The sequence below is a fragment of the Tenebrio molitor genome, chromosome 4 (assembly GCF_963966145.1).
Source record: "Tenebrio molitor chromosome 4, icTenMoli1.1, whole genome shotgun sequence".
NCBI classification, from domain to species: Eukaryota; Metazoa; Arthropoda; class Insecta; order Coleoptera; family Tenebrionidae; genus Tenebrio; species Tenebrio molitor.
The window spans coordinates 5,709,777-5,724,146 of record NC_091049.1 but is presented as its reverse complement, the minus strand read 5'-3'; the positions used below and the strand labels follow the sequence as shown (position 1 = coordinate 5,724,146).

At 36.7% G+C, this 14,370-nt stretch overlaps 1 protein-coding gene across 3 annotated transcripts in view; it reads right to left on the bottom strand.

Annotated features, from left to right (window-relative positions):
• Positions 1–421: 421 nt before the first annotated feature.
• Positions 422–14,370, bottom strand: part of Lim1 (LIM homeobox 1) — a 63,713-nt gene continuing 49,764 nt past the window's right edge. For all 3 annotated transcript variants that reach the window (XM_069044509.1, XM_069044510.1, XM_069044508.1), the window contains 2 exons: positions 1,395–1,683; positions 422–1,341 (listed from right to left, as the gene is read on the bottom strand). In XM_069044509.1, coding sequence (XP_068900610.1) covers positions 1,139–1,341; positions 1,395–1,683 — 492 coding nt within the window. In that variant the 3' untranslated portion in view covers positions 422–1,138. The remainder of the gene's footprint in view (positions 1,342–1,394; positions 1,684–14,370) is intronic.

Below are 14,370 nucleotides of genomic sequence, written 5' to 3'. Positions count from 1 at the left end.
ACACCTGTCCGTTATTTGCGGCCGTAATGACACAATTAAAAACGGGGGCCGAAGGGGGACGGCGACCTCGCAGACGGTTCGTGTGTGTGTCTAACGATGGGAAGAATCGGGTGCTGCTGACGTACGAAAATCGATCGCGATTTGGCGCCCAACAAGGGGCGAACATCACACTAATCACGCAAAATTTGTTTCAGCCCGGACGTCAACGAGATGCAAAGAAAGAAAAACTGCATGACGTGATTGGTCGACAAGATGGCGTTTTTGTGCCCCACGCGGACGTTACTCAGTCGAAAAATTGCAAGGTTTGTATTTTTGTTCGAGCAGTAATCGATTTGTGACCCACGAGCTGAGCGAAATGTCATCAGCGATTGGCGCCCAACGAGGGGCTCTAACCGAGACTGGGGGAAATAAGACAACAAAACTTATAGAATTTGTTTTATTGGATAGTACACCTAAAATTAACAATATACACTAATTATATAATCGGATGGCTTTTATACAGCGTGTCAAGTCCCTGTACAAATATTTTGTACGACAGCTAGGCCTAGTCAAAACATAAAATAACATATAACCGTCCTTCGAGAATTTATATACAAGCAGTTAAAAGCTATTTTTATACATTCATAAATAGTTACAATGTGGTGTATAAATAAAACAAATGAAGGGTGTACAGTGGTGGGGATAATCTGTGGTAGCTGTCAGGTGAGCTCGACCACCACTGTACTTTGCTTGGCACTTTTCAGAAGTGTAGTTCTTTGCTTTTGAACTGAAGGAACAACTTAGTCAGTTGGAGTGTCGGGAGTGGTACCGTTTTTACAAAACAAGATTGAAATGGAAGAGTTATGTACAGGGTGGGGGTGTAGATCTTATGAAAATCCTAGCAAAAGCAAAGAAGTATGTACAAAGATGATGATGATGATGATAATAATAGGACCATATGAACAAATAACGTTAATAATAATAATAATGAAACATACACGTGGTTAGATTGCACATTTGGGGGGCGAAATGAAGTGTGGGGGGAGCCCTGTCACAACCAGACACCAACTGAAACGACAGAACGCAAAGATATCACTGGTGGAGCCCTACATATTTACACGACTCATTCTCTAGCTCTCTTGGCTAGAGCCTTCGCCAGCTACCAAACAAGCCCCTCGTTCAGCTGCTGGGGGTTGTCGGAGAAGGAGCCCGGCGACATGAACTCGGGGCTGCCCCCCCTGCCCCCGTTGCCCTGCATCATCTGCTCGGGGCCGGGCTGCTGGGGCATGAACTGGCCCTGCTCGCCGGGCATCGCCCCGAACTCGCCGCCCATGTTCATCGGGCCGTGGTCCATGGGTCCACCTTGAAACCAAAATCGTTTTTTATCGGCTTTCAGTTCGGCCAACGGCTACTACCTCCTTGGCTGAAGGGCATCCCCTGGCCGCCGGGCCCCCCGCCCGGATGGTGTCCCGGAAAAAAAGGACCGTCGTGGGGGTGGAACGGCGGACCGCCGTAACCGAACTCGAACTTGCCGTCGGCGGTGGCGAAGTAAGGGAAGCCGGGGGGGCCGTCTTCCAGACCGCCGGGGGACAGGTTCATCGGGAAGCCGCGCATCTTTCGGGAGCCGCCGAAGAACGGGCCCCGGCCCATCGACGTCAGCTGCTTCAGCCGCCGCTCCTTCGACCGCTTGTTCTGGAACCACACCTGAAAAACACCAGGTCAGTCAAAATCTACCCGAACTGTGTACCGCAAAGAGCCGCTCGAGGACCTCTGATAATCACTTAATTGTGCAAAACTCGACTCGCACAAGTATTTTCCAGTGTTACACTAATAGTGATCCTCAAAGTACCCCAACATAACGTTCTCGGACTCGTTTTCAACGAAAAAATACTAAAATCAAATTTTCGAAAATGTCCCAAATTTCAATGTCAAGTCGACTGTCAGTCACCTTTCCTTCGACAGTTTGTTCCGCAACCACACCTGAAGACGACCAGGTCGGTCGAAATCTCTCTGAAACGGTGTGCCGCAAGGTGCCATTCGGGGACCTCTGATAATCTCGAAAAATGTGCAAAATTCGATCCGCACGACCACTTTTGCAACATAACACGTTTCGAACAAAAAAATCAAAAATACTCAACATTTCTTTGAATCTGGGAAACTCCTGAATCTCGCGCATGTTGTCATTCTTTTCACTTGTTTGCGGTGGCTTTGGCGCCCAACGCGGGGCCAGTGTGGCGTAAATCAGCCTTCCCAGGCGGCGCCTTTTAATCATCGTCGCCATCATCAACAGCTAATTAAATCGTCCGTCCTTTAATATTTCACGAATTTTATGTGACAATGAGCAATAGAAGTCGTCTCGGGTAAGCGGTGACGTCACGGCTCTTGAGTTATGGCCCCCCGTAAAAAAGACCTCTTCTTGCGCTGTAAAGACCTCGACGTGTCGGTCTTCATCGCGACTCTCCTCGATTAATCACGTGACGTCCGAATGCCGTCCAGGGGCGGACTCCGAACGTGTACCTGAGACTAATTAGTTTGGAACGGTCGAAGGGGGCAGAGCGGGGTTCGAAACGTTTTGTTTATTCGCCTGCGTTGCCATCGATCACGCGAAACGAAATCGGAAAGTTTGACGGATGAGCGACGTTTCAGGACGAATTTTCACCGGGTTTATTAATGGCGGCTGTCTATACAGGGTGGTTGATGCAACAATATCATTTTGAAGTGTCAACAACAAAAATAATAATTGATAGTTTCAAAGCAATTATCATTACTTGATCCGTAATGGCTAATGATTAATAAATCTGGCCTGGATACCGTGCCACCTTTTTTAAAATTATACATATAATATGTGAGATGTGAATTTTTCTTTTAATTTAAATTGGCATGAGCTGACATGTCCGTACTGTAACAATGGGATCTGGTGGAATATTGTATCATTGTTATTATTTTCCCCCGGCAATAATCTCCACCTACCGGTTTAATAAAAATAATTGATAAGCTATAAAATAAAATTTATGATAGAATCAGACGATACTATTATCTCAAATAAATGATAAATTTTCCAAACAATTAGTAATACATTTCAGATGAATTGAATTTAAAATTTTAGTATGACTAAGACCACCTTTACTCTAATAAAATAAAGTCGTAACGTTCACAGTGGCGTAAAAAATTCCGCAAACAAAACACCTCTACGAAATCGCGATTGCGTTGGAGATTTTTTTCGAGAAAATTTTTTTCGCTGCAGAGATGGAGATAGTGGGTGGATGCTGGCGCCCGAAGAAAAACAGTCGAGTTGAAGGAAAAAAATCGATCGATTAGATTTGTTTCGAGTGTTTTTTGAAAATGTTTTCAAAATTTTGACAGCTCAGTATTAACGAATCACTCTGAAAAAGATCTGAAGTGTTTTCGAGGAGTGACAACACAAAATAAATGATGTTGAATGTTTTGAAAATAATTCATAAACAAAATTGTTCTTATAGTGACGTTTACAGCAGGGTTTTTTCAAAATTTTTACATTTCACGATTAGAAGTGCAGAAATCTGAAATGTTTTTAAAGATCGACAACATAAAATGAAAGATGTGCCAAGTTTCAAAAGTAACGAAAAATAAAAAAAACTCTTTAGAAAATCAAATTTGCAACTTTTTTCGATAACATTTTGGAACATTTTCAGCGATCGACAAAACAAGAGAAATATCCGCAAGAATTCTTCCGTCGAAATTTTGACAGCTCCGAGTTATATTACAAAAACTCGAAATGTTTTCGAGGAATTCACATTATGTACAAAATCAAAAACACTTAAGATTTTTATTTTTTTTATAATTAAATTTTCCAAAATTTTGATAATTCATTCCTAATCAGCACTTTTGGAGAGGTTGTCCAAGATTAAAAACAAACAATGAATAAAGCAGTTTCTATAATCGCGTTTGTGTTTACCTCACGGATCAGCTGTTTAAATCTAACCTCACTTTTTGCGTTTGTGTTTTTATTCTGCAGACTGACGAGTTGTGCGTTCACAATCGACTCTTCAACGCCAACTTTGAGGATAAATTTATTTGAACATCCGATATCTATGATTACTTATCAATATTAAAAGAAATTGTCAGCGAGCAACTTTTAAGAAATTATCAATGTTTTCAAAGACCGCTTATACAAAAGAAAACCGTTCAAAAATCGAAAAACAACGACAAGAATTTCTTGTACGTTTTAACATTTGCAAATTTATTCCAAAAGTTTTTTCGAAATTTTGACAGCGCGAGCAATGGTGACAGTTTTGTTCTTGTCAATAATTTAGATCCACTTGACATTCTCGCGATTTTTGTTCATTTCTAGTGTTTTAAATTAATTTCGAAATGTCTTCTAAAATTCCGTTTGTACCGTGGATTTTTCAAAATTTTAACAGTCGACTTCTGAATGTGACAGTTTTAATGACATTTAGAATGTACCATATTAATGTATTTTTACATATCTTAAAGGAAAAACAAATTCAAAATCAATTTTCGAAAAATATTTCAAATTTTATTTGAATGTGCAAGAATTTTAAATCAATTTGACATTTTCGCCGTTTCTGTCCAGTGATGATGTTTTATCAAGATTCTAATAAAAAATCTGCAAACGAAATTGTTTTCATGACCACGTTTGCACAGATTTTTTTTAAATTTGGACAGTTCAGCACTGCAGAAATTCGAAATTCAAATGTTTTCAATAACCAAGAACGCAAAATAAAAGATGTCCAAAGTTCCAAAAAAATTCTTAAAGAAATTGGTTTCACTGTTGCTTTTGCATTGCAGATTTTTTCAAAATTTTGACAGTTGATTTCCGAGTGTTGCTGTTTTAATAATCCTTAGAATATCTCACTTTAAAGCATGTGGATATACAGTGAGTTTTTTTTAAGACTGGCCATAGGGTTTTACATGCTAATTTTTCAACCCACCGGTTAACTTTTGTTCCGATGAAAATATTCAAACCATTTTTGGAACAAAGTTGGAAGATCTTTTAAATTATCGGATAGATTACAATTCAATATCCCAACTGTCGAAAAAGTTGTGAAAAATAGCTATTTATGTAACCAGTTAGGAAATGCGTTATTTTGTGTAACGAGTGAAATATTTGCGGGACGAGCGCAGCGAGATCCCGCAAAATCACACGAGTTACACAAAATTGCATTTCCTAACGTGTTACATACAAGATTTTTTCTAATTTTGACAAAAAAAAGTTTCTTCAAACGTTAAACGAAGTGATGAATTTCATTAATAATAAATTATTATTGTGTTAAAATATCAAGTAGGTAAGTTGGCACGGTTATTTTGCTTAAAAACAAAAAATATGACAGTGTCAATTGGTGATACAATAAATTTTTCCTAACCAGTTAGGAAAGATTTTACTTTTCGTAACCAGTTACGAAAAGTGTGACGTTTCCAAACGTCAATTAATTTTGAAAAGTGTCACTTTATATGTCAAAATTAGAAAAAATATTTTTAGCGCGCCAAAAGCGTCCAAAATTGGAGATCGTCAGGTGCTGATTGAGCCGACAATGGCGCTACTCTGGCGGCCGATTTCGGCGCCATAAAAAATATTTTTTTCACAACTTTTTCGACGGTTTGGGATATTAAATTGTAATCTATCCGATAGTTTAAAAAATCTTCCAACTTTGTTCCAAAAATGGTTTGAATATTTTTATCGGAACAAAAGTTAACAGGGGGTTGAAAAACTAGCATGTAAAACCCTATGGCCAGTCTTAAAAAAAACTCACTGTATAATTACTGGTATATCTTGAATGAAAAAAAGCAAAAAAGAAACTTCCAAAAATTTTTGAAATAATTGTTTTTTGAATCTGCAAAAATTTTAAACCGACTTTACATTCTCGCGGTTGTTCTCTTCTAGTGTTTCTAGTGTTTTATCAAGAATTTAATAAAAGAAAAACCGGAAAAATTTAACATAAAAATTGTTGGAAAGTTTCAAAAAAAAAAAACTTTTCACCATTTCTTTTGCATTAAAGTATTTTTCAAAATTTTGACAGTTGATTTTCGAATATGTATTGCAATTTTAAAGATCCCTAGAATGTCTCAATTTAATTAAAAAAAATCAAAAATAAACTTAGGTAACCAAAAATTTTCTGAACTTTGTTTGAATCTACAAATTTTTAATCAACTTGAGATTCTCGCAGTTCTTGTCCATTTCTGGTGTTTTACCAACACTTTAACAAAAAAAATTTACCAACAAAACTGTTTTTATAATTGCTTGCAGTGAATTTTTTTTTAAATTTTGACAGTTCGGCACTGACGAGCCACATTCTAGAAATTCGAAAGTCAAATGTTTTCAACGACTCAAAACACAAAATAAAAGATGTTGAATGTTCCAAAAAAAAAAGTTGTTTCCACTAATTACGTTTGTATTTTGAAAATTTTTCAAAAATTTTTCAGACGATTTTCGAGCGTTCCTTAGAATGTTTCATTTTATTGCATTTGGACACATCTCGAATAAAATAAATCAAAAACGAAAATTTCCAAAAATTTTCAAAATTTTTTTCGATTCTGAAATTTTTTTAAATTGACTTCCCATTCTCGCAGTTTTCGTTGATTTCCAGCGTTTCATCAAGAATCTAGCCAAAAATCCACAAACAACCGTTTCACGATCATGTTTTTTTCGAAAATATATATTTTCAAAATTCAGCCAGCTCGACTCCCACAAAACAAAACTGTTCTTCTCTCCGAGACGAAGGACAATTTCTCTCGCAAATTTTTTCCCCAACTCCGACATCTCCACCACCTCCTGGAACCGCGACCGTCACCGTGGGGTCGGCAAAACAAAGACGTTTTTGTCGCTATTGTCCAAAGAACCCGGACCCTGTTGACTGCGGTGCGTTCCACCCTCGCCACCCTAACAACCCTAATCTCCCCGCACGTCAACTCCGCTCCCCTCCCGTTCACGTGGAAACGTTTCGATTTTATGAATTTAATTCGCCGCATTAGTCGGGTACCGGGTGGCCATAAAAACAACCATAACAACATAAGCGCCCGCTACGGTTTTATCACTTCACGGAACGGCCGTAAGTCGTCCGACGGAGGCGGGAGGGGGCGGCGAGGATGTGGCCCCAAATCCCTCAAAATAAAATTTGACATTTATATTTCCACGGTCGAGGACGGCCTCAAAAGACACCGATTTTATGAAATATCGACGATACAGAAATCTTAACACCTGAATATATAAAATATTTATAAAGTCGTAAAACACATATTAAAAATAATATTTATATATGTGAAAAAGAACCGCCATTCGGTTTTACGGCGATTGTGACTTGTTTATGACGACCGCCTCAAAACTCGGGAGGCCATGAATTCCCATATAATCCAAGTGTGTATGTGTATAAGCGCTGGTGTGTTGTTTTTCAACAGCCTACTTTGCGTGTCCATAAATTACCCCGACGTAAACTCGACTCTAAATCACGTTTCGCCCCTCACCACAAAAAAAAAATACTTAATAAAATCACAATTCCCTCCTCGACGACGACAAACGCAACATGCCGGCGTTACGCCCACCCCGCAACAATAAATAAATTCGCATCGCGCGCTCCCCAAGAGCACACATGTTCGCCGGGGTGGATACCGAAGACGGCGACGGCGGAGCACCAGCTGGGCGCGGGTGCCGCCGACACCGGCGGCACGGCATAAAGCCGCCCCAGGAGCCCGGGCCACAAAAGGCGAGCGCGGGGGGTGGGTTCTCGCATTCGTCACGCTTGTATTGCCGAAATGATATATTTCGGACCGGGTTTCACGGGACCCACGCCCCCGAAAAAGCGATGTACGGGGTGGCGCGAAAAAATCACATCGAACAAATAAAAAAATCTTGGTTTGTTATATCAACGAAACACTCTCCGTGTGGTTTTACGTTTTGACAACAATGTAGAATTTCTTTGGTAACATAAAAATTAAGTAATCATATCTAATAAGAAAAATAATACATAATAATTATGATAATAAAAATTTAAAAAATCTCAGACAGTTGATGTTTGTAATCGATATTCGTTTCTTCATTTTCTAAAAATATGTTATAAATACGAGTAGGTATGTTATGGAATATAAAGTCTTTGCAAATATCGGGTGTTCATTTAAATTTCTCCTCAAAGTTGGCGTTGAAGAGTCGATTGTGAACGCACCACTCGTCGGTTTGCAAGATAAAAACACAAACAACGCAAAAAGTGTAATCCGTGGAGCGTTCACAATCGAGTCTTCAACGCCTACTTTGAGAATAAATTTAAATGAACACCCGATGTCTATGATTATTTATCAACATTTAAAAAAAAATAATCAAAATTTTGTCAGACCGCTTATACAAAAAAAAAACCTTTTCTTGGACGTTTCAATATTTGAAAATTTGTAACAAAAGTGTTTTCGAAATTTTGACAGCGCGAGCAATGGTGACAGTTTTGTTCATGGCAATAATTTCAAATCCACTTGACATTCTCGCGATTTTTGTTCATTTCTAGTGTTTTACATTAAATTTCAAAATGTTTTCCAAAATTCCGTTTGTACTGTAGATTTTTCAAATTCTTAGCAGTTGAGTTCCGAGTGTGACAGTTTTAATGACTTTTAAAATGTACCATCTTAATGTATTTTTACATATATTAAAGGAAAAACAAATCCAAAATGAATTTCCAAAAAATCTTTCACATTTTATTTGAATCTGCAAGAATTTTAAATCAATTTGTCATTTTCGCCGCTTCTGTCCAGTTATGATGTTTTATCAACATTCCAATAAAAAATCTGCAAACGAAACTGTTTTCATGACCACGCTTGCGCAGGATTTTTGTTTTTTTATTTTGACAGTTCAGCACTGCAGAAATTCGAAATTCAAATGTTTTCAATGACCAAAAACGGAAAATAAAAGATGTCCAAGGTTCCAAAAAAAATCCTTAAAGAAATTGTTTTCACTGTTGCCTCTGCATTGCAGATTTTTTTCAAAATTTTGACAGTTGATTTCCGAGTGTTGCTGTTTTAATAATCCTTAGAATATCTCACCATAAACACTTGGATATAATTACTCCTACCTCTTGGATGAAAAAATCAAAAAAGAAACTTTCGAAAAATTTTGAAAATTGTTTTTTGAATCCGCAAAAATTTTAAACCGACTTTACATTCTCGCGGTTGTTCTTTTCTAGTGTTTTATCAAGAATTTAACAAAAGAAAAACCGGAAACATAAAAATTGTTGAAGGTTCTAAAAAAAACTTTTCACCATTTCTTTTGCATTATACTTTAATTCAAAATGTTGACAGTTGATTTTCGAATATGTATTGCAATTTTAAAGATCTTTAGAACGTCTCAATTTAAGGCACTTGAACACATCTTTAATGAAAAAAAAAAATCAAAAATAAACTTGGGTATCCAAAAATGTTCCGATAAAATATACAGGGTGTCTCGCAAAATATGTGTATCGAATTGTTGACGCTTTTGCAATTTGATAAAAGATGTTTTTACGTTTTCGTAAGTGTAGGATACAAATGACAACATTAAAAAAATATATTAGCAATGATGATAACGACGATAATTATGTTGATTAGCACTGCACTATTACTTGATAGTAATATCCGTAATAGTGTATGTACTCCGGCAAAATTGCTGTGCCGCCGGGTGGTGGAGGGATAGTATAATGATTAAAAATTAAGAAACATTTTTTTTTTGTAGGTATTACATGAGTGACAAAAAAAGATTAATGATGACTACGACAATAATAATCATGGGAAGAAATAAAAATAATAATAATCAGGAGATGAAAAAAAAAAGGGAGTTAATTTTTGACATCAATATAAAAATGATGGTTTGAAATTGAGAAAGAAAAAAGTGTTTGGGAACGAATTAATTTTGCATTTGCATTTCGACAAAAATGTCATTTACGTTTACGTTACGTTTTTGGTTTCACCCATTTCTAAATAAGTGAGGTGTGAGAAGTAAGAGTCACTTCGTAGATTGATCGATACAAGTAAATTTGTCAAAATATAAAAATAAATCAGGTAGGTGTGCCGATAATGCCTAAGATTTTTAGGTTAATTAAAGGAAAATCTTTACTGCGTGTTCAGATTATTTGATTTTACGGTTACGTGACCGTAAGGAATCCAGATCTGCCTCGCGTTAATCCGACAATTAAATCCGTATGCATCAATCTACGATTTAAATTTTGTTTTTCACGGCTAATTGAGTTCTTAAACGTGTGGTAAAAGATACACGCAAGTTGATTGTTACACTGTGATAAATGTAAGGCAAAAAGGTGTGACACAATGATTTCGGAATCAATCAGTATGGACAATTACGTGGTTTCGCCGGTAATAATGTTAACTTTAATGTTTTCGAGTGCACGGTTAGTGGTCGCGTTTTTGACATTTCTTTTTGAGGAAATTAATACAACGTTTTGTCAACTGCCGGATGAAATATTCATAATTTTATTGACGTTACAGGAGAGTGAATTAAAAAAGTAGTCAGTTAATTTGCATAATTAGAAAAACACGTTATTCGAGACAGTTTTATTTTTTTGTTTTGCTTTTTAGATCTGTGCGTGGAATCAATTTTGCATAAAAATAAGAGGCAAAAATGAAAACATCAAACACAAAAAGGTCAAAGTTTTGTTTTGATTATTTTTTTTTTTAATATTTAAAAATTATATTTTCTGTATCTTTCAGTAGATACTTGTGGCGTGAATAATAATCGACGACGCGACTCATGAAACCGGAGCAGCACACCCGCATCTCGATTTACTCGTTCAACCACCCTACTTGTCATGATACACCCGGCCTGAATGCCGCGTCACATCTTCAAAAACAATCCGATCGCAATTTTCCAAATAAAATTTGACGCCAGCGACCGAGAAGCGATCGGCAACGGGAAGAAGAAAATATTTCTTGGTCCAAACTGGAAGTCGAAATGATATGGTAATTGCCGCTCTCGCCCAACGCCAAATTAAAATACCTCGGCCCCATCGGCGTTCAATCTAAATCGTCCAATTTTTCACCTTTCCGCGTTTCCACTTTCCGGCGGTGCGGAAAGACCGCACGGTTCGTCTTGGACCGCACGCCGACCGCCACACGCCGCATCAATCACTCGTTTTTCTTCGGGAGATCAGAAGCGGCGCTATTTAAACCGTCCCCGGATTTTTTCCCGGCGTCGCAATTAGGATTTCCCGAATTCCGAGGCGGAGAAGTTATTCGTTTTAATTTTGTGCGGAATGTTTTATTTTCGAGGGGTGGGACACAGGACCGGGCCGGGATGATTTATGCGACGGGTTCGGCTCGGCCGGGCCGGGGCAAAAAATAAATAAATAATAATAATCGTCGTCGCGAACACAATTTGTCTCAAAAATTATGCACGTCCTGTCAATTATTGCAATTTATCGATGGACTCGTGTTCATAAACAACATGATTTATCGGATGCGGACGTCGTCTCGGGTGGAGATTTTTTCGGGGACGGACCGATCCTAGAGGTTGGGGGAGAGGGGGAGGAAATTTTGCGATTTATCGATGACGTTTCGCACCGGATTTGCATATAAGCTAACAGGAACTGACTCGTCAAGATTTTAAAAAATTATGTCTCCGGGCACCAAGCGAAATTTTTTCAACGCTTCAATACTTCACCGAAGTTGAATCAAAAAGAATGTTTGCTCATTATTTATAATACAGGCTCATCACGAAAGTTTTTAAGGTCGTAGTTGATTTATTGGTATGCGTACAGATTTGCCGCCTCTTCTGAATTTGTAAATTTGACGTTTGACAGCTCGCACTTGTCACATTTTCTTTACATCTACTCGTAAATATACCCACAGTAGTCTGGATACAGCACAACTATAAAGTGGCACGTTACGATATTAGGGACTTTTAAATTACCCCCGAATAAAAAGCGTAAAAAAACAATTTTAATTTGTTGCTGAAAATTATTCAAATACATATTAATTGGATCTAAATCAATAGAACGGATTATTTCCATCACTAGCAACACAGACAATGGTCCAATGAGAATTTGACTTTTGGACCAATCATTTTTGTTTATCTCGGATAAAAATTCGCTTCCTCTTGTCAGTGATTAAAATTTTTCTTTCCTTTTGTCACATTTGACAGTTCATTTAATTTATACAACTGAAAATGACTTCTTCGTCGATAAATAATAAGATATTGTCGTTGTTTGTTGTTTTTTTTTTGTTCTGGAAATAATCTCAACAAATACAACTCGACCTTGTTTTTTTCGATCGGATAAATTTTTTAATTTACATATCTACTCAATTGCTCGTAAATTTTCCACCCAAAATCCCTCGTGCTACGCACTCGGAAAATTTATTTCTAAGCAAAATATTTTGACAAAACGTCAAAATTTAGTGGGTTATTTTGATGCACTTGGGATATTACTATTGATTATTTCCTTCAAACGTATAAAAAGCCGTAGTTCCGTTTTTCTGGCTTCTATATCGGTTAAATTTGAAACGTCAAAATTTAATCTGATAAATATCTATGTGTCAAAATTTAATCGCTTCTTTATAAAATCTATTTGTTCATAATAATTTAGGAAATAATCATTCCGAATACCCCGCGTGCATGAAAATAAACTGATTAAATTTTGACGTTTTGTGTCGCAACGTTTTGCTTAAAAATTTTTTAAGCAAAACCTTTTGACAAAACGTCAAAATTTAATCGGTTATTTTCATGCACTTGGGATATTACTGTTGAATAATTTACATAATAATGTTTTCTTGTCTATCATTTTGTCAAAGGGTAAATTCCGGAGTTAATTAGCAGAAGAGTTTTTTTAACACCCGTGCGCGACGTTATTTTATTTAGATTTTAAATGACAATATTTTGAAGCCCCCTGTGTTTAGGCAACCAATTTATCAAGCGAATTATTCTAAACAGTATCGGTACACTGTTGGAAATTTCCACAGCCTACCTGCTTCTCATAATGCATTTTACATTATTTTTCTAAAACTTTCTCTTTCTTATCTACAGGATGTCAAATTTTCAAAGTTAACCAGAAACTGATATTTTCCAAGATTTTCAAAATTTGTGAAAAGAAATTTTCGGTTTTTTAAGATTTCAGTTTCACTTCTTGGTTTTTAATACATATTCGGAATTTTTTCTAATTTTGATAAAAAGTTAAATCAAATTTTTAAAACACTTCTTTATGCAGTCTGACTTTGAAAGTTGTGGAGATATTTTAACCTGAGCCTTATAAAAATGTTTAATGATTTACAAGAGGATCAAAGGAATCAGTTTGTTTGGGAACCGCTGAAAAATTTCAAATTTGGCGGACCAACCTAAAATGTCAAGTTTTTCTGTCATTCGAGGTTATGTTTGGTTTTTATCGTTAAAGTTTTTTGAGTTTCATCATGAGTTTTTGATGAAATTTGTAATGTGATGAAAATAGTGCCGGCAACTTATTCAGAAAACAACAAAGGCTTACTTAAACAACAAAGTAAAAAGACTGTGATTGTGAGTAAAAATATAAAATGAAACATCAAAGAAGTTGCTCAAAATGCTTGCCATCGTTTGCATTGCAATCTTCAGCACGACGTGCCCAAGAAAGCCAAACTCGATTCAGAATATTTTGACGAATTTCCTGCTCGGCGTTTTGAACTCTCAGCTAAATTACACACTGAGAAACTCCCAGGTCATTTGCAAGACGCCGAGTATTTGTTCGTGAAGAATTTCTTCTTCTGCAACTAAAAATGCGATCTTCTCATTGGCGACCAAGCGGGCCAAGATAGTGCTTATTCATTTCGAAACGCCCGAAATCCGAAGATGCTGCACAACGTTTACAAAGGTTCGTGCATGGGGAAGTATTCTTTGAGGAAACCTCTCACCGTATCGGTTTTCTCCAAGTTGGTGAGCCATTTGTGATTTAAATTGAGGTTAAGTTTGAGGTTATTAATTTTGAATTAAATGACAACAAAAAAGTCTACTATGATTTTTTTAACTCATTTTTTCATAAAATTCAACGGCTCCCAAACTTGTTTTGAAAAACTATTAGCACCTTTTTCTCGAAAAATATTAACATTTGTAAGGCACTATTGACTCAATCGTTAGCTGTTGTGGAGTTCTACCACTGCACAACTTTCAAAGTCACCCTGTAACGTATTAATTGGATGTAAATCAATAGAACTGAATAATTTACATTATAATATATTCTTGTCTTCCATTTTGTCAAATGGTAAATTTCGGAGTTAGTTGGCGGAAGAGTTTTTTTAACACTCATGCGCGACGTTATTTTATGTATTTAGACAATATGACAATATTTTGAAACCCCTTGTGTTTAGGCAACCAATTTATCAAGCGAATTATTCTAAACACTATCGGTACACTGGTGGAAATTTCCACAGCCTATTACGATATTACTTCTCATTATGCATTTTACATTTTCTAAA